This window comes from Oryzias latipes, chromosome 20 (assembly GCF_002234675.1).
Source record: "Oryzias latipes chromosome 20, ASM223467v1".
Taxonomy (NCBI): Eukaryota; Metazoa; Chordata; class Actinopteri; order Beloniformes; family Adrianichthyidae; genus Oryzias; species Oryzias latipes.
In genome coordinates, this window is record NC_019878.2 from 10,655,505 (window position 1) to 10,683,479 (window position 27,975).

A 27,975-nucleotide genomic window follows, 5' to 3' on the forward strand; every position below is an offset into this window, starting at 1 on the left:
TCCTTTCTAAACCGAAACATCTGACAATCACTGCATACTAACGAATTAACTCCTTTTTATTTCTAGAGAACATTTGGGGCTTCTCAATGATACCAATGGTGAAAGTGTGGGGCTTTTTAGTGGATTTAAAGTCCCACTCCTTTAGTATTTTAAAAGTGTTCCTTGTGTCGTTTTCTAGGATATAATTTCTGCAGTTGTTCTTTTGAAATTTACCTTTCATCTTGGCGCTGAGAATTTCCACTCACCCTTCTGTCAACCATTTCTTTACCTGCTCTCCCGCTAGCTTACAGAACCTCAAATCGCCAACCTAACATTACTGGTGCAACATAAATGGCAAGCAATTTTGGAGCTTACCAGCCGTAGAGTTTAGAGCCAGATTCCAGCTCAGACGAGGAAAACAAAGACGTACATGGATCTATTTGTCTGCAAGTGGATGCATCGGAATAGAGAGATAGAGAGGAGCAGGGAGCTTGTGGCCCGCAGATTGTAGCTTCTACATGACAAATACGATCTTTTCAAACAGCATTTTTTTCATCAGCTCCTGATTCACAACAATCTGAATAAAGAAATACTCAAAAAAGCAATTTTAAGTTTAATCTTCATAACATATGTCCTCTATCATCAGAAAAATGCTACAAGAACATGTTAAAAACACCCAAATCACAATTGTCATTGGAGTGGTTCTTTAAACCAGTGTTTTTCAACCAGTGTGCCGCGGCACACTAGTGTGCTGTGGGAGATGGTCATGTGTGCCGTGGAAAATTGCCCTCGTTAACTGATTTAATAACATTTCCCATCTCCAGGAAATCAGCTCTTTGGTCATCCAAACAGGCCCAGATAAAACACAGAGTAGTTAAGAATATGAAAGATCATAAAATTCTTTTTTCTTTGTGTTTATTTGATTCTATTAAAGACATTTTGATAAGAATGTTGATACTGCGATTTAGCCGCAGCTATAACTGTATTAGGAAAAGTCCCGTCCCTTTAACTGTCTCTGCCAATCATTCTTGGAGGCTCAATCACACGTCATCAGTCTGACCAATCAGAAGGGGTTCAAGTCTTCACTTCCTTGCTCAGATTCTGCTCATAGTCACTCAGTTCTAACAAAAATACCAGCTAAAGCTCGTCTTTAGTGGTGTAGCTTTCCACAGAATCCGGTGTCAGACCGTGGAAAAAGTGAAAAAAACAATGAAGCTCAGAGACGCTTGTCTTTCTGCATTTGGCGGCTATTTGCACTACATCTCCCATGATGCATTGGGTTAAAGTGACACCGTCTCAGCGTACAATGAGTCTTCCTTGTTAAACGTCTTGAAACCACAACGAACACACATCAAACAGTTTTTAAATCTTCTAACTTAATTTTTATGATATCTTTTAGAAAAAACAGCTGCAACTTCCAGCTTTTTCTGCCACAATTATCACAAAAATGCATGTGAGATTGCAGAGGGGCTGTAGATCAATGTAGACTATGAGTTTGTCCTTTTTTTAAAATTTTCGGATGCACACTATAAAGTGTGCCATGGCTCAAAAAAGGTTGAAAACACTGATTTAAACAATCGTTTGTTGTTTCTAAGGTGAGTTCAAAGCCTCTGTCAACATTGTTCCCATGGTTTTGCAGGTTCGGCATCACAGGCTGTTACAGCCCAAACATTCATTTTAGGGGTTTGCTCTCACTTTTAGGTCATTTTCAGGGAGGAAACAATAGCGCATTTTGCTCTGACGTAACTGGTATGTTGATTACTGGATGCACATCGGCCTGTCTTCATTTGTTTTGAACTGGACAACCTTCAGAGACAACAAGGAAATCAGCGCAGGAAGCTGCTTGAGTGAAATTAATCAGAAAAGAAAGGCTGACATATGAGGTCACAGGGCTGACAATCACTGCTGGCCGCATTATTGCAGAGATGCATGGGCAGCACACACACAAACACAATGCCTTTGGTGAATCACATCTTTGAAACCACAGTGACTTGTACAGCTAAGTTAGGCTGTGGGCAAACCAAAGATTTCCATAATGATGTTTGTCTTTTATATTAAGTTCAGTAAAGACTCTGGAGAATTTCTTTTGCGTCCTATTTTCTTTTTGGATCTGGGATTCATCTAAGACCTTCCACTATAGGCTCTATTTTGACACCATATTCCACTGACCTCTGTTTATACATCACACCACAAAAATGATTAAAGGAGTTTTTATCTGTGTGTCTTTTTGTTGTTTTATTAATTTTAAAGAAAAAAAAAACAATTTACTCTCATGTTTCCATAATTTAACATTAGCTGAACTGATGTAAGGATTTAAATAGAAATACCAAGCAGAAAATGAAGTGATGTGTAGTAAAAATTATATTTACCATAACTTTTTCATTCAATTTTGGCTTTCTTTTACAAAAGTATGTCCCAAGCATTTCATTAACATTTGATGAAACTCTTGTCGGCATTGAAAGAGCGTTTGTGCAAATGACAAAAACCACAAAAATTAAACTTGGACTGAGCTTTTGGACTTATTAGGACCAGTGCATCTAAAAATAGACTTTTTATTATTATTTCTTTAATCTAACCCTCACTGCCCAAATCCTATAATTATCAATTAAAGAATCCGTGTTGTCCTATCCTGTGTTCCATAATTTTGACATATTTTTCTAACATTTCCCTGCAGACAAAGGAGTTTTCATTTTAAAACATCCCTCTTTTACCTTGTATTATTTGGTTAAACTTCTTTATTCTGTGTAATACAATACTACAAGTGTTTTTTAGTTTGTTCAGAATTCTGCTAAATGTACTTACCGTGTCTTAAACAAAGTGCTGCCCCACCCTGGTCCTAGAACTCCATCCATCCATCTTCTAAACCTGCTTAGTGTCTTTAGGGGCTGCTGGTGCCTATCCCAGCTACTGTTGGGTGCAACAGGTCCCCAATCATCAATCAAATTCACACCTAGAAACGATGTAGAATCACTAATTACCCTTTTAAGCATGCTTTGGGACTGTGGGAGGAAACTGGAGAAAACCCACGCATGTACAAGGAGAACATACAATCTGCACACACCAGCCAGGATTTGAACCAGGGCCTTCTCACTGTTGACTGATGTGTCCAGTCAACCTGGTTCTCCAGCAAGGTTGGGCTTCCTTAAATAAATGTTTAAAGATTTTAGTGATTCTCCTTATAAAGATTTAGATCCTTGGGCTTATGGATGTGATCTGATGGTTAATAAACTAAATGATTTTTTTAAAGAATATTACATTAGCTAACCTGGAAACATTGTTGTTGGGGAGGACTGTGAGGAAGGAGGACTGTATTGCTGATTCGGGTTAGGAGTTTAACCGTAAACAAGATGGGGTGTCGGTCAGGACACAGGGAGGAGGAAAAAGGAGAGGTGACTCCACTTGTCAGACGTTCTGCATTTATTCCTTTGCTGAATATTCCAATTTAGTCTGTAAACAACAAAAATCCTCTCATCACTAAATAAATAACACAAATAGCCCTGCTGTAAATACATAAATTACATAAAACAAGAAAACTGACTCAGTATGTCATTATGAAATAAACTCCAAATAGGCAAAATGATAGGTAAATTGGCAACCTCCAGAATAGGCAAAATATATAAATATATAATCAGATTTGCTTTAAACCTCATAGAAACAGTTACAACAGTGACACCTAGCGGCCGAGAAAAATAACTGCACGAATAAAACGAGCGAAGCATATAAAACAATGGATTCAAACACTTACGTTTTCTCAGTTACTTAATATTGAAATACAGCAACTGGAATGAACTGTGGTGTTAGACAAGGTTTTTTGGCAACTTAAGTCTCTCTCTCTGCTGCTGGTCCAGAGCACATGGAAGCAGGAACTAGCTCAACAAATCCAGAAAAACCACCGAAGAAGAAAAGGAACTCGGCATCACTTCCTGTGATGTCATCAACAATGGGCTGAGCCTTCACAACAGCCGCCCCCAAATGTGCAAGGCACATTTGCTTCAAATAAACATAAAGTGCAAACTGAAACTAATCTTCCCCAGATGGCAATGCAGGTAACAAAACTAAACGAGCAACGGGTCGGGTGTACACATGTCCATTTATCTCAACATCAGCCGACCGGATGTGTCCATCATCACTCTGATGAATCTTAACAACTCTTCCTATGGGCCAGGAAGCTCGGGGCAGCTGAGAATCAACTAACATGATCACTGCACCCATGTAGAGTTCTGGGGTGGCTGAATGCCATTTCTGCCTGGTCTGCAAGGTGGGGAGGTATTCCCGAAGGAATCTTGCCCAAAAGTGGTCGGCGAGCACCTGTGAGTGCCGCCAACGTCTCTGACTCAGGATCTCAGTGTCTGGATAGACCACCTGAGGCAGCGATCCGTCAGGCCGCCCCATCAGGAGACTGTTAGGTGTCACAGGGTCAATGTCTGCCACGTCCGCAGAGACGTAGCCCAGAGGTTTAGAGTTAAGGATCATCTCCACCTCCAAGAGCACAGTAAGAAGCACTTCCTCGTAGACTGGTTGGGCTCCAGCAGATGTGTATAGGGCCGTCTTCACAGAACGAATTTCCCGCTCCCACACACCACCAAAATGTGGAGCTGCTGGTGGGTTGAAGTGAAACCTAATTTTCTGCTGAGCAAGCTGTTGCTGTAGGGCAGGTTCCATGCTTGTAAAGGCCTCCTTGAGTTCACGTTCTCCACCTTTGAAGTTGGTCCCCCGATCAGACCAAATCTCCGCTGGTGTCCCACGTCTGGCGATGAATCTTCTTAGGGCCATGAGGTAGGCGTCCACGTCCATGCTTCTCAGGAGATCCAGGTGCACTGCTCTGGTTGTCAGACACTTGAAGATTATTCCCCAACGCTTTTCATGGCGTCTAGCCACTTTAACCAGCATTGGACCGAAACAATCCACACCAGTGGAGTAAAAAGCTGGCTTGAATATTCTTAGGCGAGCAGCTGGCAGGTCTGCCATTTTAGGGATGGCTGGTCTGGCCCTCCAGCGCCGGCATTCCACACAGGTGTGTTGGTATTTGCGGATGGCCTCCCTGCCACGTAATATCCAGAATGATCTCCGCAACTCCGCAAAGACCCGCTCTGGACCTGGATGGTGGAGGTCTTGGTCGTACCTTTTAATCAGCAGCAGCGTAACTGGATGTGTCGGATCTAGGACGATCGGGTGCAACGTTAAGTCACTAAGGCCCTCTAACCGACGCAGCCGACCACCTACTCTTATTAGGCCTGATGACTGGTCCAGCTCAGGAGAGAGGGTAAGTAAGCGGCTGCTAGATGAGACTGACTTCCCTGCTGCTAACAGTTTGTAGTCCTCTGGGAAAGACTCTTGTTGTGCCTGCTGTATGACAAGTTTCTCCGCTTGGCGATACTCTTCGGCGATCGGAGGAGAATCTGACGGGCTCGATGCATGGAGGGCATGGACTTTAGCCTCGATGCACTCCTGCCAGGTCTTGTAAACAGTAGCATTTTGGCTGCTTGGTGAAGTAACTGCTAAACCACAGTAGGCAGTTTTCCGAAGCTCTGTAGAGTCTTCCTGTGGCTCTGTGCTAGGTCTCTCTGGCCAGGTGTCTGGGTCTTGGAGAAGAAAAGGAGGTCCTTGTGACCACCTATTATGCTCTGTGAGGGCTCTCAGGGGTTTCCCTCTGGTCAGGTCATCCGCCGGATTGTTGACTGAATCCACATAGCGCCAGGTACCATTCTTTGTGAGCTCTTGGATCTCGGCTACTCTTCCTCCGACAAAGACCTTATAGCGACAGGATTGTGATTGCAGCCAGGTTAAAACTGTTGTGGAGTCGGACCATAACACCATCTGATTCACTGTCCTGGTGAGTTCTTTCTCCAGGACATGAGCTAGTTGGGCAGCTGTGAGGGCAGCGCAGAGTTCCAGACGGGGAATCGATTGGACGCGCTTAGGAGCCACTCGTGATCGTGCAAGAATGAAGGACAGGTGTACCTCACCGTTGCTGTCTTGAGTTCGCAGGTAGGCCACTGCTCCGTAGGCTTGCTCAGAGGCATCCGCAAAAATGTGGACTTGGTGCGTGGTTTCTCCTGAGGTTGTACTTACAGGCACATAAGGCCGTGGGAGAGACAGCAGAGGTAGAAACTGAAGCTCTGCCTCCCAACTGGTCCAGGCTTGAAGTAGTTCTGAGGGCAGGTTGGAGTCGTCCCAACCACGTTTCTTGTCCCATAACTGCCGAATGATGAGCTTTGCGCGGGTGGTGTAGGGCAACAGATAACCTAAGGGATCATACTGTGATGCTAGGACTTTGTAGATGTTCCTGAGAGTTGGTTTCTCATAGGTCACGGACCTATGTTTGTAGCCCAGGGTGTCTGTCTCCCAGTTCCAACTGAGGCCAAGGGTAGATTCTTGTGGATCTGACTTATCTTGTGCGAGCCACAGCTCCAGGCTCTCAGATCTGGCATCTTGAGGTAAGTGGCTGAGTACACTTGCATCGTTGCAGGCCCACTGGCGTAAATCAAAGCCTGCTGATGCTAGGAGGGCTCTTAGACGATCCACGAGGGACTTGGCTTCCTCTGATGAGTCCAGACTCTGTAAGCAGTTATCAACGTAGAAGCAATTTTCCACTGAAAACTTCAGGTCCTCAATGGGATGGCTCTGATCTGCGACGAGGCGTTGAAGAGCATAAGTGGCACAGCAGGGGCTGCATGTTGTTCCAAAGGGAAGGACCTGCCACTCAAAAACTCTCGGAGGTTCATCCACTCGTAGGTCCCGCCACAGGAACTTGAGGAGGGGGCGATCGCCAGGAAGGAGGCGGACCTGGTGGAACATCCCTTTGATGTCACCACTAACTGCAATGGGGTGCTCTCGAAATCTTAACAGGACTCCAAGCAATGAAGCCCCGAGGGTGGGGCCCGGTAGGAGGAACTGATTCAGGGACTGTCCATGGTACTCATGAGAGCAGTTGAAAACCAGCCGGGATTTCCCATTGTGGCTAACAAGATGATGGGGAATGTACCACTCCTCTTGGTGAAAGGTTTCTTGAGGGACTTCCTTCACAGCACCTGCATCTATGAGTTTCTTTATTTCTTTCTTGTACACCTCAGCTTGTTCTGGGTTCCTCAGAAGGCGTCTCTCTGTGCTGCGCAGCAGAGCCAAGACAGAGTCCTTGGGTGCAGCTAGCAGTGGCATGTCTGGGTGGCGCAGTAATGGGGTGGCATATCTGTTGATGCCGTTCACCTCTGTGCGGATTGTATTGGCTTCGAGCATGTCCACAGCCTGTTGGTCCTGTTTGGAGCGAACAACTTCCTTTTCAGGTCGGTACGGCACGGTGTCCATTTGCCAGAGCCTCTCCACATGCTTGTAAAGCTCTTCAAACTTTGGTGGGGATGAGGTAAACAGGCACTGCACTGCATTGGTAGGCCGCCCCGTCAGGTGAACTGGGCCTTGGAGGGTCCACCCTAGTCTTGTGTGAACTGCTGCTGGGCTGCCGGGGGGACCGAGTCTGACTGGCTCAATTGGTGTGATGAGGTGAGGCTGGTCAGAACCGATAAGGAGGAACGGTTCTGCATCTCTAAGAGCAGGGATAGGAAGACCACGTAGGTGGCTGAACTTCTTCTGCAGGCGTTCAATGGGATAGGTGTGCTGGGCTAGGCTGAGACGGTTAGCTGTAAAGGCACCCTCAATCTTGTAGCTGGTGTGAGGCCGAGCCACTGAGGAGATGTGGAAGGTCACAGCATATCCATGCAGGACCTGAATATCCTGTCTGACTGTGCGGAGAGGAAGATCTTCAGGTGTCCCCTTAATGCCCAGAGCTTTGGCTGCTGTTGGTAGCAGCATGGACCTTTCAGACCCATCATCCAGAATTGCAAATGCGCTCAGGGTCCGTCCACCATAATGGATGAGGATGGGAACCACCTTCAGCATGACTCGGCTTCCTGCTCCTGGTCGATCTAAGTAGAGGGTGTTGGAGGCAGAGCTGGTTAAGCAGCTTTCTTGTTTGGCTACTTCATGAGAAACTCTTTCAGTCTTTGCATTAATCTCATGAAGGGGCAGGAGATGCTTTCCATTGCACAAGCTGCAAGGTTTCTTTAATGTGCACTGAGCAGCAAGGTGGGTTCGTGCACAACGCCAGCAACGCCTATTGACTTGAATCCAGTCTTTTAGCTGCTCTTTGGAGAGTTTGGCAACTTCACCACACTGACTGAGATAATGTTCATTGCTGTCACAATAGGCGCAGTACACTTTACTCTTAAACTTCTCTTTCATGTAACCAGCTTTAGATGACAAGGTTGGTTTTGACTCACCAGCGCCATGGAGGACCATCACACTTTGTTTGGCTGTACGAGTCTCGTTCTTCATGCTCGGCCTGTCTCTGGAAGTCTTTGGAGTGGTTTGGTTGTCAAACCCTTGACACCAGGACTCATAGCGTAACCACTCTGACAGGTCAATTAAGGTGTGGCTGGTTCCTGCCTGCTTAAACTGGTGTCTGCGGAAATCAGCACGCTGTTCAGGTGGAAGCTTGCTGAGGAGACGTGCAACGTGTGATCCACAGTTCAGTTCAACTTCACCTTCAGGGCCCAAGGTTTGCAGCAGCCCCACCAGAGACTGTATTTGGAGGGCAAACTTCTGAAATGCAGCAATATCTCCACGCTTCACTTCCGGTGCATCGAGAACACTGGCTATCTTTCTGAGGGCAAGTTGATGGGGTTGGCCAAACTTATCATGGAGAGCTGCCAGTGTGTCGGTGTAGGGGGTTGGAGAGTTCAGATAAGCATCCGCTATAAGCCTGGCTTCTTCCAGCTTAAGGTGGTCTACTAATACTTGGTATCTGAACAGTTCGGTGGTGTTAGCAGGAAGCAGGTTCTCTAGGGCTATGCGGAGCCTGGCAAACTCACTGGGGTCTGGATTTGTGAACTTAGGAATGGTAGGTTGAGGACCTCTATAGAGCTGTTCAGGTACTGCAGGTGGCATGTGGGGGTTAGCAGGCTGAATGCGTGGTGCTGCCCTCATAGCTGGAGATGGGGGCTGAGTTGGCTGAAAGAATGACTGCTTTGTATTTACAGAGGCTGCAGCCAGTGGTATATGTGGTGGAGGAGGAGGAGGCCACTGGGGGGAATTATCAGAGTCTCTAAAAGAGTAATATGCTTGGTTACTTGCCCCTTCAATCTTTAGCTGCTTCATATCCTGCTGCAGGTCTTCTTCAGGTTCAGGCCAGGGGGGAGGATCAGGCCAATCACTCTCCTCCTGAGGTTCTAGCTTAGGAAAGGATATCTGGGGAACTTCAACTCTGAGATGTTGAGCTGGACTGTGGGACTGAGCAATTTCTGATTTCAGTGTCCGAGCGACATTGATTAGCTCTTTGATCTCGCTTCGAGCTTCGTGCAGGTCCTTTAAGCCCGACTGGATCCACTGTTGTGACTGAAGCAGCTTGGCATTCTCCTCTTGAATAGCTCTGATCTCTGCAGAGAAGTGGGGGCCGTGGTGTGGTCCAGCCTGGTATGAGCGTGTGGGTGCAGACAGCGTTTCCCATCCCCTATTTCTCCTCTGGAAGCAGCTTGGGGCTAGCTGAGGCGTCTCGGAGTGAGCAGCATTCTCCATGAAGCTTCCTGAGGGAGCTTGAGGTGGTTGGAAGAAACTCATCTGGGCTGGGTCCTCTTGCAGGGGGGCGAGAGTCCTCAGTGGCGGTGGTGAGCTCCACTGTGGTAGATCTCTTGGCTGATATCCCACATAATCTACTTCATAATCTTGAAGTCTGACAGGACGTCGAAACTGTCTCTTGGGCCTTACATCAGGGTGCATCTCTTCTGCGAGATCCATCTTGAGTACTGTTATTCCGGCTCGAAGGACCAGAATGTTGGGGAGGACTGTGAGGAAGGAGGACTGTATTGCTGATTCGGGTTAGGAGTTTAACCGTAAACAAGATGGGGTGTCGGTCAGGACACAGGGAGGAGGAAAAAGGAGAGGTGACTCCACTTGTCAGACGTTCTGCATTTATTCCTTTGCTGAATATTCCAATTTAGTCTGTAAACAACAAAAATCCTCTCATCACTAAATAAATAACACAAATAGCCCTGCTGTAAATACATAAATTACATAAAACAAGAAAACTGACTCAGTATGTCATTATGAAATAAACTCCAAATAGGCAAAATGATAGGTAAATTGGCAACCTCCAGAATAGGCAAAATATATAAATATATAATCAGATTTGCTTTAAACCTCATAGAAACAGTTACAACAGTGACACCTAGCGGCCGAGAAAAATAACTGCACGAATAAAACGAGCGAAGCATATAAAACAATGGATTCAAACACTTACGTTTTCTCAGTTACTTAATATTGAAATACAGCAACTGGAATGAACTGTGGTGTTAGACAAGGTTTTTTGGCAACTTAAGTCTCTCTCTCTGCTGCTGGTCCAGAGCACATGGAAGCAGGAACTAGCTCAACAAATCCAGAAAAACCACCGAAGAAGAAAAGGAACTCGGCATCACTTCCTGTGATGTCATCAACAATGGGCTGAGCCTTCACAACACATTGTAATGCGTATTTGTTACTTAAGACTCATTCAAAATGTTCCTATGATGTGTATACGTATATTGAGTTCTTAAAGTCTCACTCCAATCATCTTCTGATCTATGAGGGGCGGCCGTGGTGCAGCAGTAGGGCGGTCGACCCATGATCGTAAGGTTGCAGTGGTCATTTAAGTCATTAAGATTATCCCGGGGGGGGGGGTTTCAGCCAAAACCAAAAATCGGTGTCATTTTTTTAGGACATAGTTTCTGTAGAGTGGCAGGAGATCGTTAGAAATTCACCTCTAAGTCGTGGTTGGGACTATCGGTGTGGAGCAAGCCTGCCCTCCCCTTCTCCCTTTTGCTGAGAGCTTTCTGTTTAGATGCTCTCCTGCTATCTTACAGCCCCTCACAACCCCAACCTAACACTGCCGGCGCAACAAAAATGGCGAGGAATAATGGAGCTATCCAGACGGACAGTTTTGAGTGGAGCAGGTAGTTTGTCGCCCACCCAATGTGCTTTTTAAGTCACAAATATGACCCTTTTAAAACAGCATTTTTTCGTCTGCTCCTGATTCACAAGAATTTGAATTAAAAAATTCTAAGAAATGCAATTTTAATCTTAATGTTGTTTAATGTTGTATTTGTCCTCCATTGTGAGGAAAAATGCCTCAAAAACGTGTTAGAAATACCAAGAACATCAATTTCATCTGAGCGGGTCTTGCATAATAATAAAAATACATCTTAATTGTTGGTTTTGTGAACAATTTAAGAAACATTTATTTCAATTTGAGTCACAAATTCGTTTGTTGTTCTGAAACGAGGCGCTACTACTGTACACTGACAGCTACACGGACCATTATTAATGATATTCAGTGCAATCGGAGCCATATGCGAGAAGAGGGGGGTAAGAAAAAGGGAAAACATGGAAATTGAATGAGTCACTTCATTTGCTGCCTGCATGCCAGAGCCGTCCAAATATGCTCCAAATGTTCCCCTCTATCTCTTCCAGATCCCAGCAGCCCACATATGACCAAACATCTGCGCGTTCAGGATAGGCAGGCCGTTCCACCATGAGCGATGCTCTTCATTAAAGGAGCCCTGTAGCCGGCCCGTCGGGCCAGTCAATATCCAGAACTATGACAGCAACGGCTGAAGGTTGCCAGCGGATCGCGACTGGTAAAGCTTTTTTTTTCTTTTTGGTTTTGAACTTTGGAAAATGTGGCTGAGGGCCTTTTTCATTAAAAAAGCAGCTAATTTGTTTCATAATGTCAGCGTAAATGCAGAGCACTAACCACCAGCACATGCTTTAATATCTTATATTATTGAAGCGCTGTAGTAATAAAACACTTTTTTTCATGTCTGTACTTTTTTGCACCTGTTTTATTTAGTAAAGAATTGCCTAAACCCTTGTTCTATCCTATGACCCCACCCTTCCATTGACGTGTTATCCATACTATGACAAAGGTGATTAAGGTGGAAAGATTTCATGTAATCCATGGACACCAGTGAAGATCACAAATCATTGAAGAAAAAAGGTTCAGAGCACTGTCTAGTGGGTCTAGATGACCCAACTCCCAATGTTAAAGTGCCTAGGATAGCACAAGGGTTAACCCCATTGGTCCGTTGACTGGATACACCTGAAACATGCCGTCAGTCTTTCATCAACCATGTTGGTTTCACATGAAACATTTTGGACATAGGACTAAGCTGCAGAAGGTTTTCTCTGAAGCTACGTTCACAGCACCTTCAGAAACCCACATTCCAATGAAATGTCTATGTGATCTGGTGTAAATCCACGTTTCAGGCTTCCGCGTTCAAACCTCTCGTGTTCCCGCATCGCTACACAAGTTTCTACAACCGCTTTTGGGCTCTGCGTACAAAATGTGCTGTCACTGAACACACATTGAAACTTCATTTAAAGTTGATTTTTGACCAATCAGGGACTCTGATTTGGTAGTGACGTATGATGGCATCTCTTTTCATTCACAAATTGTTTGAAAATTGATCATGAAGGCGAATTTAATAATTGCGGTTTGTGCCCTCAAAATTTGCACCCCTTCCACATTTCGCACTAAGCCTCTTCCAACTGTAGGAGGCGGACATGCGCTAGGAAACAGTAGAAGAAGTCCCTCCCTGCTAGTCCAGTGTGAATGCTATATATTGAAAGAATGTGTGTTTAGCGCGCGCCTGGTGGGAAGTTAGCTTCACTAGTGTTTGGGACCTCGAGCTGCATCCGGTCATGGCCAAAAATACTCAGTTTCATAATTATGTGACTCACATTTTCCTGATTTTTAGAAGAAAGCTGTCGTCAGTGGCAATTACTGACATTATTTAAGATGTGCTAAAGTTTCTATGGGATCCTTTGAACCATATTTACACAAACATGGACAGCAGTCGGATGGTTATGAGCCGCTGACTTCAGAACCTTAAAAAACAAAATTAACATAGTAGGATGTGTCATGCACAAGATTACTACAGGGAAGAATATGAATGCTGCATATTTCCTGCAAAAACAAAACATCACTGCCCTCTTGTGGAAGGAAAATGTACTGACATTGATTAAATCTACTGTAGAAAGTTTGAAAAGCGGAAGATTTTGGCATCTTTTGAAATAATTAAGCAACTTTTAAGATAACTAGTTGATTGTAGCACTTCTGATTGGATGCACAGCTTCAATCCTTGTTGGAAATGATGCTTTAAGCTTCGTATCCATGATGTTTTCCTCATTTCTTTACACATTTAAAGTTTGATGTGCCTCGGAGTATTTTTACATTTAACTGTTTTTAATTTCTAAATCATTTTCTTATTATCATTGCAGTAGGAAAAATGCTCATTTCCATCTAAAAGCAAAAATGAAACCACAAACTTACAATTTTTGTGTTTTCCCTTTTTTTGGAAATCTAACAAAATAAATGCTATTGTTTATGAGACCCACAGGATCACAGAGAACGAAAAATCAGTTTTGTCTTGCTTTAAACTTTGTTAAAATAATCAACAGAGTGAAGCCAAAGAAGAAAAAGAAAATGCTGAGTGGAAAGTTTTGCTCAATCCATTCATGTCTCTAAAGCCAAATAAATGCTTTAAATCCAGTTACCCAATATCATCGCAAAGGTGTTCTAATCGCCATTTAATAACATTTCTCAATAATTTACGTCATCTGTGATCAATGTCTAATGAACTACTACCGCTCTGCAGAAACTATGTCCTAGAAAACAACACAGATTTTCTTTTATTTGGGTTCAAAACAGAATAATCATAATTAAAAGACCACTGGAAAGATTTTTTTACAATGGATCAAAAGTATAGGACAGAATATGACTTTACATAAGATTATTAACAAAATCTGTTTTTTATGTGAAATCGGATGCAGCTTGTTGACAGAAAATCTCAGTCTCTTCTCCCAGGAGGAGGCCTGTCAACACCTCACACTCCCAGCGCTTGGCATTACATGTGACGGCTCCCTTCATATGACACAAACGTAGTTTGCCTCACGACATAGTGGAGGGATCAGGGTGCCAACATTTGACAGCTCAGTCTCCCATCTTCCCTCAGTCAGAGTCTTTGGAAGGAATCCTCTTTCTTGTGGTACCTTTGCTGAACTTCCCTTGCCAGGTCACCTCTTGCTGGAGGAGCCCACCTGCTGTCTCATCCAGGTTGTCGGTGCTGAGAGAAGAAAGAAATGCGGAGCGTGAACTTTTGGGGCAAAAGCGCATTGTAAAGGCAGTTTTTGCCACTCACAGCGGGGTTGTCCTGGCTTCCTGGGGTTGCTAGCGCTGCTACCAAAGGAGGACTGGAAGTTGTGGATCGTTTCTTGAAGAATCTGCCTTTCTCTGCCCTAAAGACAGACAGCAAACATTTTACAGGAACAATATTAACAAATCTTGCTAGCAAATCCCATACAATGACTCTTTAGAGTTTTTCTCTTGTTGGATGTACAGCTGTGTTAGAAGTGTGTTCAATCAACCTTTCCAGCGTTGAGCTCTGATATAGCTGCTAGGATCTGTTGTCTGGGACCGTCTGTTTTGATGCCGAGCTCCTTCAGGTCCCCGTCTGTTAGAGTCAGAAACGCCTCCATGTCGACCTACAAGAAAAACCATCGATGGAGACATGTTAAGGAAAACATCTCATAAAAAAATACTATTTTATAGTTGCAGACACATGATTTATTTATTTTTTTTAAAGTTGAATACCTCTTGCTCCTCAAAAATAGGCTGATATTTCTCTAGGGACAGTTTCTTTAAAATACTGGACAGTTCATCTGCAGAACAAATCAGCAAACAGGAGGATTCAGGTGTAAATCGGTTAACTCTTAGTTTGTTAATTTTTGAAACATTTAACTTCAGAAGTCATAGTTTATCCACAAACAGGGGTTTTAAAACAAGCGCGGTATCACCTTCGTCTGTGATGGTTCCACTGCTCGAGCCGCCGCTGCTCTTGGAGCGTGGGTGGGAGGAGGTTGAGGACAGCGAGTCCCCCGGGCCGGCGTGAATCTTGGGGGTCGGGGAGGGACACGGCGTCAAAGTGGGCGATGTGCTCTTAGAAGTTGAGGAATTTCCAGACTGAGGTCTCTTTTTCAGATCCATCTTCTACAGAAGAGAAATGTTAAAGAAGGTCCAAAGCTTTGGTACTCTGGATGTGATAGAACTTTTTTGGTGCGAAATGCAAAGGGATGTGAAATTTCATGATTTTTTTTTCCAGGCTTTTTCTTCCACAGATCTATTTAAATATATGAAAGACTTGGTTTCGTAGAATTTCGGCCAGGCACAAACTGAAATGATTAATTTCTCCTCCAACGTTAATTATCAAACGGTTAGCACTAACATTGTTTAAATGGGACGTCGACCATACCTCACTACCAAATCCAAGTCCTTGATTGGTTAAAGTTCGACCTGGTTTAATTTTATACGCAGAGCTCAAAAATGGAGTGAAAATGTGCGACGCAACATGTGAACAAAAGAGTTTGGATCGCGGAAGCTTTAAAATAGCATTTACATACGTTTACATAGACTTTTCTTTGAAGGTTTCCGCGAGGGTGGTGTGAACAAAGCTTGAGAGAACTGGATTGAGTGACCCCTCCCTCCTCAAGTTCCAAACATGAAGTCCCTGCTGGCTCCAAGAAGCCAAAATCCCATTAACTTCTATTGACAACTAAACAGCTGTTGCTTAGGCAATATATTAGTCTGATTACCTATTTTTGCTTTGCTACCTCTTTAAAATCATCCCAATTAAATTTTCAGTATATATTTTTTTTACAGAGCAAGTTTTAAAAGCAAGTTATAAAGCAAGTTATAAACTCAGACGCCTCAATAAAAGTATTTGGTCTCATGTCAAGTGTTCAAAACATTTGACAGATTCTCCTGAGACGCCTTACAGGCGGCAGGGGTTTGGCGAGAGTGGTTGCCATAGAAACAATGACATATACTGACTCAGACCAAATACTGTTAACATGGTTGCGTCCATATAGCAAAAAATGGCGACTGAATTGACTTCATTTCGTTGAAGTAAACCAACTTCTATGAGTGACGTCACACTCACTCAGTCCAGTTCTCATATACAGCCACTGTTAAATTAAGAAAAAAAATGGCAGACAAGAAAGCCCAGACCCTCCGGGAGTGGATGTCAGAAGCAACCAGGCTGGGGTTTGCGGGGATGTCGGGCAGGCTGATGTCAGGGACGGAGGTGGGTGGAGGAGGTTGGCTCTGACTGGGCTGTTTCTCTGCAGTTTGGGTCTTCCCCTCCATCAGGCCTGCTGCTTTTTTGCGCTGAGCTGCTATCTGGGACAGAACATTGTCTGCGCTGCCCCCTGGTGGCAAAAAGACAAAGGTGCATGTAGTGACATATTACCTTTTATAAAAATACCTCAGCGTTCTTATTTCAGCTAACTCTTTTGTGTCGGTGAGAACCTGAGCGGTTGTGAGAGTCCCGGTTGAGCCCCGCGACTCCATTAGAGCCTCCAGAGGAGTGGGGGGAGTGGTAGTGACCAGAGTTGGAGGGAGAAGAGGAGGAGGGACCTTTGGAGATGCTGGGAAACTTAAAAGACCTGTTCACCACACGACTGATGGATGTCTGTTAAATCAAAGAGGGAAGAGGAGCGTGAAAAAAAAGCACCAAATGTGACCTGCTGACACCCAAACCAGCACTCACAATGTCAGAGTTCCCGCTGCTGGTGAGTTTCCTCTGCGGCGGCATGGGCAGGCGAGGCGCTTCGCTCTTCCCCTCTCTAAGAAGGCGCGGGCGGTCCGAGTTCCACGGTTCAAAGTTGGACGGAGGCAGAAAAGGAGGAATGACGGCTTTCAGTTTGTCATTCGGCAGTCGGGTTAGTGGCGCACCGCTTCTGAGCTGTCAGAAAGAGGTAACTGTTAGGAAATAGTCATTTTAATTTGAACTTAAACCCACTTGGGACCACATCACATAAAAGATCAGAACAGAAAACGTGAGATTAACATAGATAGAACATTTCAAAATAAAATCTGCTTATCAAAAAACGTTAACAGGTACCATTGTGGTTATTAGAGGGTCTTCCTTTTCTGAAGATGCTCTGCAATGAGCTGCATAAAGGAGAATACAAATAAAAAAAATTCGCATTTTTCCATATTACTCTTAACCAGAAATATTTTATTTGTGTAGTCAAAAATGGCAAAGCTCACGAGCATCTTTGGTCTTGACAGCCCAGACGCCGCCGGCCTCGTTTGCTCCCAGCGGAGAAGGAGGCGTCACCACACCGTTAGAGCCAGCCGCAGCCTTTGCATCCGCCTTCATGGTGGCATCCAACGCAGCCTCTGCGTCATCGGCGAACAGAGCCAGGCGGCCGCCAGAAAGGCCGCTCCTCAAAGTGTGAGTCAGCTTCAGCCGCCGGAAGCGATTGGACATCCTGCTCCACCAGGACTGCAAGAGGTTTCAACCAAAGACAGAATAACAAAATGAAATCCCTGTAGGTTTTTGTTTTCTTTAGTAAATTATAACCGCCCATTTAGAGCAAACAGGCCTTTCAAAATAAAATAAATATATCAGATCATAAAAATGATTGACAATAAAACCTAAAAAATGGATTCAGCTAAAATTAGAATACAAATAATCAAATATAATAAAAAGATGACATTTTATTTTCTAATCCTTCAAGTCTTGCAACCCTTGTCATATGCATGCTGCTCTTTCTTAGTCTATAGAGTGTTTCCCTTTTTAGTGAAGTGCTTCTTTTACACTCGCACATCACTGAACACATTATGGGGGCAGCGCGGGGTTAAGTGTCATGCCTGGGGGCAAATCTGCCAGCAAGTTGTCAAAGCAGGAGTCTCTTATTTTGAAATAACAGTTGTTTTCCCTGCTGAGTTAAAATGATTTTAAGATGGATGTGGAAAAAGAAAAAAGAAAGTATAGTAAAATGTAGATAACTATGAATTTAAAGCACATATAGTGCAGTTACAGGGCAGTAGAGGCACTATTTTACTTTTCAAACACACAAGGAAAACTATTTTCATCTTCACTGTAAAAGCAGAAAGAGTTGGTGCTTCTTTACTGTTATTATAGTAGATCAAAGCATTTTAACTCCGTATTAGGGATTAGGTTGATTCAGGAGATCAGGAAAAGGGGCGGGGCATCGGGCCTAGTGGGACACTTGTACACTTTTCTGGATCTTGTTAACTGATCTTGTTTTCTGATTCTCTGTCTAAGACGACTTAAGTCTTCAAGTTTGTCTGTTTTTCACTTTTTATCTTGAATAAAACAATTTTTTATTATCACTTTTTTTGTAAAATACATTTTGCTTTATTCTTCTGCAAGAAGTTTGGGAGAATCTAAGTATTTATTTGCTTTAGTTGCAAATCAAATAAATTGAAAAAAAATTGTTTTAAGAAAGAGTGAAATAAATCTGGGTGTCATCTGCAAAAAGGTTATCTTATTTACTATAAATAATTATAACAATAGCAGAGGATAAATTGAGATGACTTTCTAAAGGGGGAAAAACTCAGACCTACGGCCATTAAAGACCCATTCTGATGAAAATTGTGTTATTGTGACCTTTTTCTGTTGATATATAAAGAAATTAAACTCAAATTTGTTTTTTGAGTAAAATGTATTTAAATTGTGGTAAAGCAGGAGCAGATGAAAAAACGCAGTTGGAAAAAAAAGTGTGTTGAGAGAATACAGCGGGCGTGGTCCTAAACTCCCTGTTCGGGGCTCTGAGGAGGGGAAACGGGGTGGCGCCAACAGTCCCGACCACAACTCAGAGTTAAAGTTCTGATGAATTACTGCTGCTATCCAGAAAATATCAGCAAAAAAAAACCACACGGGCTTTTGGATTTGGGCTAAAAACAGCATAGTCATAATAAAAAAAAACACTTGGAACACTTAAAAGTTTCAAAAGAAGATCAGAGTGGGTCTTTAAAGAACACAACAGTTCTGCTTTTCTGGTACAATTTCAACCTCAGGTAACAGTAAACCTTCAAATCTTCTTTACCTTAAGGCCCCCCTTGTCATCAGGGGGCGCAGGGATGGAGGCAAAAGGCTGTCTGCTTTTAGAGATCGCAATGAGCGCCTTACCGCGCTGCTTCGACTTGTCCTTGTCAACCTGCATGCACACCGACGCTAGGAGGCGGACCAGCTCAGTGTCTGTGAGAATCGGGAGGAGGGGCCAACAAATGAGTCATAGTGAAACATGGACACAAACTGATAACAAGTTCAAATGTTTTAAGACATTTTCATGAAATAACAACACTACTGTCATTTTTCAGACAAGTCATAGCAATAGTAGACTGAAATCTTGCTCCAGGCTTTTTCTTTCACAGATCTATTGATTACGATATATAAAAAAGGACTTGGGGTCACTGAATTCTGGCCAGACACATATGATCAAATTTTGAATGGTTGTTCCCTGATTGGTCAAAGTTCAACCTGGTTGAACTGAAACCCGCATTCAATGGCAGTACTTTCAGGAAGTAGAGACCGAAAACGGTCAGAGAAACTTCCGTAGCTACGTGTAAGCACGCGAGTTTTGAATGCAGAAGCCGTAAACATGCGTTCACACATGTTTACATAGACTTTTCAGTGGATTTGTCGCGTCAACAGGTGTTGCAAAGAATGCAACTTAAGACTGAGCTTCTGCGCTTCTCCCTCTGTGTTGCTGTCAGTAGCAAAATTTGATATACACACCTACAGTGCCCTCTAGTGGTCTTTGCTTTTTACATTTTTCACATAAGTCACACCCACAGCCGGCCAAACAATGCCCCAAAAAAGTGGCATGTACTTTGAAATTACTGTATTTAAAAGATTCTCATTCATGACAGGCTTCATGAATGAGGGTAAAATAGGGCCTCTACTGCCCTGTAACTGCACTATATGTGCTTTAAATCCATATTTATCTTCATTTTACTTTACTTTTCTTAAGTCACCAGGACTGTAAAGTTTCATTAGGAAGACATTTTGCTGCTCATCTCAGTATTTTAATCTCTAAAAACGTAATAAATCAAATGATGATTTAACTATTAAGCATTGAGTCCTTTAAGTAAATATTAACAGACTGTTAAGAATCTTGTTTGCTGTTTTATTCATTACAGCAGGTTGGAAAGACGATCAGAAAGGAGGAAGCCTACCCGGATCATTGAGCAGCATAACCAGATCAAAGGCTGTGTATCCATTCTTGGCTCGAAGGTTGACGTCAGCGCCTTGACTCAGCAGGTACTTCACCACCTCTTTGTTGCTGGAAGAAAAAAAGCCTCTGTGCTTTGGAGCTTTATGTTGCCAAATATCAGTGCTAGTATCACATAAGAGCTCCAGTTTTCATTCAAATGAACTACCAGACCCCGAAACTCCAGCTCACCCGTGGTAGGTGGCCTGCATTAAGGCGGTCCACCCATGAACGCCGTCCTGTTTGTCTATGTCAGCGTTCTTCTCCACCATCAGCTGCACCACCTCCAGCTGACCGCTCACTGCAGCTATCATGAGCGGCGTCGCTCCCTCCTGGTTAGAGGAGTTCACCTGAGCCGGGTCCTCCTCCAGGATCTCTTTCACAAGCTGGGAGTTTCCTGAGAGAAGGTTAAAAATCCAGATGAGGCACTGATGAGAGCACCACCCATTTTTACGGAGCGTACAGACGGAGCTCACCCAGCTTGAGAGCGTTGAACACATCGGGTCTCCTCCGCAAGTCGTCTGTGGAGACACAGGCAAGAACCTGATATGAGTCCGTTTGGGCAGGAATCAACACGCTAGAAAAAGCTCCAGAAAGAAACTTTGTAGGCATTGTGATTTGACAGCAATGGTAAGAAAAGCTGTAAAAACATCAAAGAGATTCCTCATCACCATCTTCAGACAGACAGGAGGTGTCAACCCGTTCCCACAGCACTTACTGAGGGATAACTGGCATTTCCATACAAGCACGCTTCACCTGAACGTCATGTGCCGGCTGATCGAAAACTTCCTCAGAATCATATTTGTGAATTTGAAATGGTTAAATGTGCATTTATGAAACGTTGGAAAACTTCTTTTTATTTACTAATCTGAAAGGATGATGCTAGAAATTGTAGTTTTATGAGAAACTTTAGTCCAAAGTTCCTGTTTCAGGTGTCTGCACTGCTCTGCAGCCGCTGACTGTATGAGAGAACTGGACTGAGTGACGTCACCCATAAAAAAAATGGCTCACTTCAGCTCCAACTACATATTGTTTATTCAGTTGCCATGTTTTGGCGATACAGACCCCAACATGGTGGAGCCAGACAACATTAGCAAGCAATGATTGGTCCAAGTCGGTGTGAATCATTGTTTCTATGGCAACTACTCTCAACAATTAGGAGTGAGCTTGTTGGAAGGCCACACCCCCTAGCATTTGAAAGTGGGCTCGGAAGAGTCTGTCAATCAATCGTTTCCAACATTCAAAGTGAGACCACAAACGTATATCGAGGCATCTGATTGGTCAGTTTCTAACTTATAGAACTTGCAATAAAGAAAAGGCATCATAATAAAAAACTAGGATTATAAAGAACAAATTAAATGAAGGTAGCTGTGCCAGAATGGTTATTCTAACAAATAGAATAACTGAGTAATTGTTGTTTTTCAAGCTTTTTGATGCAGAAAACTTCAAAATCCGCTTTTTTGAGCTTTAGGAAAGTTAATTTAGATTAAGATATTGAGTTAAAAACCTGTTAGGAGGGATATTCTTGAATCTGTGCTTTAAAAACAGTTGAGAGGAACCTGCACCTGTCTGAGGTCTGACAGTGGTGATGGAGTCCAGATAGGCCTTGATGTCCCTCTGTTTTAACTGCATGGCGAGCTCAAAGGCAGTCTTGGACAGAACGTTGATCCGGTCCGGGTCGGCTCCGTGCTCCACCAGCTGCTGAGCCACAGCCACCTTCAGAACACACAGCAGCACGTCTTTTTACAATGTACCCCAATCACCAGAACCTGATTTTAAAGGCCCACTCCAATGACATTTTTCTTCTGGGGTTTTTAACATGTTCTTGTGGCATTTTCCTGACGTATATAAAGAAAATTAAGCTTAAAATAACATTTTGGGGGTTTTCTTTATTTAAATCCTTGTGAATTGACAAAAAAAATGCAATTTGTAAAAGAACATCTTTGTGATGTGGGGGCACAAGCTTCCTGCTCCACTCCATTCTAATGAATCCCCTTGTAGACAAATAACAAACAGTATGGCTGGATAGCCCCAATTGCTGCACCGCTAAAGCTAGACTGTGGTTGTGAGGGGCTGTAAGCTAGCGGGAGGTGTAACGGAGCTCTCAGCTCTGGATGACGGGAAGAAGGGGCGGGAGTGCTCTGTGGCAACAGTCCTGCCCACCAATCAGAGGTGAATTTCAAATGAACTCCCACTGCTCTGCAGAAACTATGTCCTAGAAATCGACACAGATTTGGGGGTTTTGTCTAAAAAGGGCAGAATCGTAATTAAAAGACCAATAGGATCAGTTTTATAATAGATTAAATAAAGATCGGAGTGTGTCTTTAACAACCATGCATCCTCTGGCTTCACCTTTCCACTCAACGTGGCTAACATCAGTGGCCCCCAGCCCGTTGCCTTCTGGGAAAAGTTGACATCAGAGCCAAATTCTAGCAGCAAATGCACAGTGGCTTCGTGGCCGTGCTGCGACGCCACCATCAGCGCTGTGATGTCCATGAACTCTCTGCCACCTCCAGGACAGCCCTCCCCAGCTCCGAAGCTCACCGTGCTGCAGGGAGATGGGCACCCAAAGGTGAAACAAAGCAACAGAAAGCACACCGCTTCCAAAAAGCTTCAACGAAACAAAGAGGGACCTGTTGTTGTTGTTGCCGTTGGAGGCTTCGTCTGCCACAGGAGCGAGGTGATCATAGTCATCAACGAAGGCGCCGCTTTCCAGGAGCAGTTTGACCACATGAACGTGGCCCCCGCGGGCCGCCATGGTCAGAACACTGGCTCCCAGCCGGTTCCGCCCGTTGATCTCTGCCCCGTTTTCCAGCAGAATGTGGGCCACAGGCAGGTGACCAAACCTGTGAGAGAAACAAGCAATCTAACCATCTAATGTGGATTCAAGCAAAGAAACAAAATATTTCTATTTATACAGAGCTTTTCAAATAATTTAGAATATCATGGAATAATTTATTAATTTCTATAATTCTATTTAAAAAAAAAAAACTTTTATAGAATGTATTTTCAGGTTTAATTGGTTTCAAGTATTTGTTTGTTTGTCTTTACATAAATTGGGGTTCCAGCTCATAAACCCCAGACAAACAAATGAGAATACTGTGGAGAAATCTGTCCTGATTTTTCAGAGCATGAATGCTTTAAAGCGAGTTTCTCCCACACAGGTTTCCCACAGGTCATTAAATTGGTTCAGTTTGGTTCGATGGGGGAGAAGACTTGATAACTAGCCAGAAGGCCATATTTGATCCACTCCATAGTCTGGGTAAGCCTCAAACGTTCCTAGTTTAGGGAGGCTGGCTGTTCACAGAGGTCCGTGTCCAAGCAGATCAATGGAAAGTCCAATCCAAGGACAAAATGTGAGAGGAGAGAATGCAAACAAAGACAACCTCGGGCTTCAGCCGATTATCAAAGGGACAAGATTATTGGGGTGAATACGTTTAAAAAGACTGGAATGAGGTGGAAGAACAGCTTCAAAAAACACCACCTTCAGATGCATCAACAGACGGGTTACAACTGTCGGGTTCCTCGGGTCAAACCCCTTCTGAGCCCGTGCAAACAGAGGAAACATCCCAACTGGGCCAAAGAGAAGAAGAACTGGACTGTTGACTTAGTTGGCTAAGTGGAGGAAGACTGATGAAGAGCAGAACCCTATATGCTTGAGGTCCAGTGTAAAATCTCCACAGTTAGTCATGATGTCAGGTACGAATACAATGCACTGGTGTTGGTAAACTCTGTTTTCTTCAATTCCTGCAGCAGATTATCAGAATGTTCTATAGGACTTGATATGATTCTCTTCTGCTGAGGATCTGGATGGAGATGCAGGACCTGCCCCATGTTATTGAAGTATTGAAGACGGACATTTCATTTTGAAAATACTTGATTTTGATTGATTTGATTGTAATCTCTGTGTTTATCTTTTATGCAAAAACTGAGAAGTAAACAGTGATTTTTTTCTTCAGATTCTTTTTTTTAATTATAATTACTTTTGTTTTATAAGTAAAAAATAAAAAGAACATTTGAGTTAGAATAAAACTGATTACATGCTTTTATCAGATAATAAACAAATCAGACGTTTAGGTCGCAGAGGATTCTGGGAAAGTCCTCATTGAAAATGTAGGATGACATGAAGCGGGGACTCGGGTTCGTCTCTCCTCACCTCGCCGCCTGCATCAGCGGCGTCCAGCCGTAGTTGTTGCGGCTGTCCACTGAAGCGCCCTTCCGCAGCAAGAACCGGACTAGGTTTTCGTGGCCGCTGGCCGCCGCGAACTGCAGGGCGGTGTTCCCCTCCTCGTCCGTGCAGTCCACCGGTACCAGAGACAACATGTCCGCAGCGGCACACTCCGACCCCGCTTCCGACCGCAGCCTGCTCTGCCGCCCGGACTCCTTGGAGGCTCCGGGTTCCAGGATACTCCGAGCCGTTTCATAGTCCCCATCATCACAGGCACGAAAGAGAAGCAGAGAATGAGCGGGGACGCCGAAATTCATGCCTGTCCTTGATGTTATTCCGCCTCAAATTAACTTCAAATTGTTTCATAAGCGACAATACGATGCAAAACGTCCCCGTTACTTGGCCTTATTTTAGAAATCTTGACTCACAGCTAACTTTACTGCTGTGAGTTAACTTTATTGTAAAAATCTCTTGTTTTCGCCCCAAAAGTTACTTTGACTAATTTCTTTTTAACCGCTGCCAACATCTTAATCCAAAACGACTTTCTTAAAACCCACCGGTCTGGTACTGCCCGGTTCCGTTACTTCTTGCTTAAGATTCTTACTCCTATAAAAACTTTCACAACATAAACTTGACTTCCGCTTTCAAAATAAAGATACATAAACGCTTCTATTCAAAAATCTCATATTTTACCCCTTTCTGGCTGCTTGCAAAAGAATTACCTATAACAATATCAATATTTTTGTTAAATATTTTGTAAAAGCAATCATTTAACTCATCCTCCCTTCCAAAATTGAGCATAATACATTTTTAAAAAGCACAAAAAGTTTATATTATTTTGAAAAGAACAAACGGAAGTGTATTATTTTTTTCTTCAAATGTCTTTATGTATTTTGTTATAAAAATTGATAAACATACTTGTAAATAAATATTAAAGACGAATAATTTTTTCTATTTAGAGATGTTTTAGCACGGCTAATAATTGTATCCTTACAATGGAATTCATGCGATTTCCTTGTCATATATTTATTTTAAATAACTTCTTTTTAACCTAATTTTCCCTTGTTACTTGTTATTTTTTAAAGTTAACTACAAGACGTTTTCATTTGTTTAAAAATCAAACCCTTAAAAAATTAAGCCATTTAACCGGGGAAAGCCTTGTCAAATTTAAGACATTTAAGATACTAAAATATTTGCAGAAGTATCTAAATTATTAGCTGTTATATCCTTTTTTAAATCATAATAATATTAAATAGTGTGATACGCGGGTATATAAACAATTTCAGTTTTTTTGTTTGCGCATCCCTGCACTTGTAGTCGCTCTGGTTCCCTCTTGTGGTAAATCCAACAACCTTGTGATTTAAAGGCCATGTTTCGACACTAGATGTCGCCCTTGAGTTTTGGGAGTTCTAAAACTACAGACGAATAAGAAACAGAGGACCCGGATGCAGGGTACATCAACCGGAAACTAGTTCGAATTCGCCCTTTTCCCTCGAAGCTAACCACGTTGTTGGTGTCTGTTCCTGGCTCACCGCTGTTCGCTTGAATTTCTTCCGAATAAGTCGGTCAGGAATACATAAAATGGTGCGTCCGTTTACGTTTCATTTAATAAAGACGTATTTTAATGCAGATTGGTTTCTATAATGATGATAGTTGGAATTAAATTAGTTTTTTAAAAACCCAAACTGCTAGCATAAGCCAGGAGCGCCTTTTTCAGGCTCATCATCGTTAGTCCTTAAACTTAAACATAGCAAATATGAAGACAATTAATATTTTATCTATCTACAGATCATGTACAGTTATTTTGTCTCTGGAGCACATGAACATTTTTGAATAATTATTTTGAGGTCAACGTACCTACGCTTAATTCTTATAGTTGGTCCCTTGTTGAGCAGTAAACGACATTTGTGTAAAAGCAAAACTACGTTAGCGTTTAACTTTCATTTTGTATATTCTAAGGTAAATGTATTAATTTAAATTATTATAGCCATAAAACTATACTAGAAACACCAAGACATCACATGCCTCCTTATGATTTCGTTTTATGCTTCATGCTTTGATTGAAGCCAGTTGTTCGCTGTGTTTACGTGTCAATTGGTTTGCAGGCTTTCAAGGACACTGGCAAAGCACCTGTTGAGTCAGAAGTTGCCATCCATCGCATCCGCATCACCCTCACCAGCCGCAATGTTAAATCTCTGGAGAAAGGTAATTCATCTATTTGATTCATTTGATTTCTTTGTTTTAGTTTGAACCTGAGCAATGAGGATAAGAATTTAACCATGATAAACCATGATGCTTGTATACGCTATTCTGAGCTTAGGCTTTCAGTAGAAGCTACAAAATATATTTTTTGATCGGTTTGTGTGTAATGAATCTGCTTTGTGGTGTAGTCTGTGCAGACCTGATCCGTGGTGCTAAGGAGAAGAGCCTGAAGGTGAAAGGACCTGTCCGCATGCCAACTAAGGTAATAAAGGCCGCCGATCTTTTGATAGTGAAAAACTGGGATTATAACATATCTTTTATTTATTTAGCTTGTGTTAATTTTTTTATTTTGCTGCCTGTAGACTCTGCGCATTACAACCAGAAAGACTCCATGCGGTGAAGGATCCAAAACCTGGGATCGCTTCCAAATGAGGATCCACAAGCGCCTGATTGACCTGCACAGTCCATCCGAAATTGTCAAGCAGATCACCTCCATCAGCATCGAACCCGGTGTTGAGGTGGAAGTCACCATTGCAGATGCATAAACTGCATATTTTCAATAAAAGACTAACCTGAACGAGTGTGTTGTTTGTTTGGAATAATAAAGTTGAAAACATGAGCGGCTGAATAACGAATCAAACTTAAGAAATAGATTTTATTTATCTGATTATGAAAGCATCCAATAGTTGTCCCGTCCTGAAATAGTCCATCAGCTGCTACAAAGGATCAGGAAGCAATACAGGATTTGTGTTGCAGAAGAGCAGTAAAAACTTTGGTGTTTACGTTGACAAATTGATAAACAAATTGATTGACAAATTGGTACACTTAGTTTGAAAGCTATATAAACCATTGGATTATGTTGGGTCAGAGAGCTAAAACTTGTTTCCAAGTAAGTGGAAGTTCTTGTAATATATTAATCTTCTAATCCGTTTGTCACCTTTTGGTGTCACGGGGCTGCTGGAGCCTATCACTTGTGGGCAAAGGCAGGGGACATGCTGGACTGGTAGGCCACAAATCTCACATTCACACCGAGGGACAATTTGGAGTAATCAAGTAACCTATGAAGCATTTCTTCAGACAGTGAGAGGAAGCCAGAGAAAACCCACACATGCACAGGTAGAACATGTAAACTCCACATAGAAAGGTGGTGTTGGTGTTCCGGTTCAGGTCCCCCATCCAGGACTTGAACCCAGCGCCTTCTTGCTGTGAGGCAAGAGCACTAACCACTGCACCACCATGCAGCCCTCTTGTAATATATATTTTAAAATATAGGTTCATGCCAATTATTTTAGTGCAGCTTTTCACAAAATACCATTGAAAAGAATTGGGATCCAGGATGCATAAACTTGCTAATTTTTCCCTTTAATTATGATTATTTTAAATTTAAGAAAAAACTCAGAAACAGATAAATGATTTGCGTATTTTCTTATGTGCTAATTGATCAATCGTAAAGAGTAAAACTTGGTCAACATCAGAGAAGAGCTCTGAGTGGTTGTTTTGATCACTAACCTGAGGTCACA

At 43.0% G+C, this 27,975-nt stretch overlaps 2 protein-coding genes and 1 non-coding gene across 3 annotated transcripts; 2 read left to right on the forward strand and 1 right to left on the reverse strand.

Annotated features, from left to right (window-relative positions):
* On the forward strand, positions 1-27,032 carry rps20 (ribosomal protein S20). Its single transcript, XM_023949936.1, has 6 exons — positions 1-6; positions 7,861-7,869; positions 25,735-25,837; positions 26,359-26,458; positions 26,644-26,717; positions 26,818-27,032. The coding sequence occupies exons 3-6, from the start codon at positions 25,835-25,837 to the stop codon at positions 26,998-27,000; spliced, it is 360 nt and encodes a 119-aa protein (XP_023805704.1). The 5' UTR covers positions 1-6; positions 7,861-7,869; positions 25,735-25,834; the 3' UTR covers positions 27,001-27,032.
* anks6 (ankyrin repeat and sterile alpha motif domain containing 6) lies at positions 13,576-24,882 on the reverse strand. The gene is made up of 18 exons (XM_011488763.3): positions 24,242-24,882; positions 22,719-22,931; positions 22,438-22,633; positions 21,651-21,801; positions 20,562-20,606; positions 20,278-20,482; positions 20,051-20,157; positions 18,919-19,070; positions 17,111-17,348; positions 16,962-17,011; positions 16,608-16,802; positions 16,367-16,529; positions 16,067-16,266; positions 14,857-15,049; positions 14,654-14,721; positions 14,428-14,544; positions 14,202-14,298; positions 13,576-14,126 (listed from the first exon to the last, which is right to left on the reverse strand). The coding sequence occupies exons 1-18, from the start codon at positions 24,568-24,570 to the stop codon at positions 14,077-14,079; spliced, it is 2,769 nt and encodes a 922-aa protein (XP_011487065.1). The 5' UTR covers positions 24,571-24,882; the 3' UTR covers positions 13,576-14,076.
* LOC111946704 lies at positions 26,508-26,574 on the forward strand. The gene has a single exon (XR_002872433.1). It is a non-coding gene; the product is annotated as a small nucleolar RNA U54 (small nucleolar RNA).
* Positions 27,033-27,975: the final 943 nt, after the last annotated feature.

Excerpts from the sequence above, each read along its gene's own strand:
- anks6 (XM_011488763.3), bottom strand. The coding sequence starts at position 24,570 with ATGAATTTCGGCGTCCCCGCTCATTCTCTGCTTCTCTTTCGTGCCTGT. Across the intron at positions 22,634-22,718 it reads AACGGCAACAACAACAACAG|CACGGTGAGCTTCGGAGCTG; the intron begins GTCCCTCTTTGT and ends ATCTCCCTGCAG. Across the intron at positions 15,050-16,066 it reads CTGACATCCACTCCCGGAGG|AAGATGGATCTGAAAAAGAG; the intron begins GTCTGGGCTTTC and ends TCTCTTCTGTAG.
- rps20 (XM_023949936.1), top strand. Across the intron at positions 26,459-26,643 it reads TGTTAAATCTCTGGAGAAAG|TCTGTGCAGACCTGATCCGT; the intron begins GTAATTCATCTA and ends TTTGTGGTGTAG. Across the intron at positions 26,718-26,817 it reads CTGTCCGCATGCCAACTAAG|ACTCTGCGCATTACAACCAG; the intron begins GTAATAAAGGCC and ends TGCTGCCTGTAG.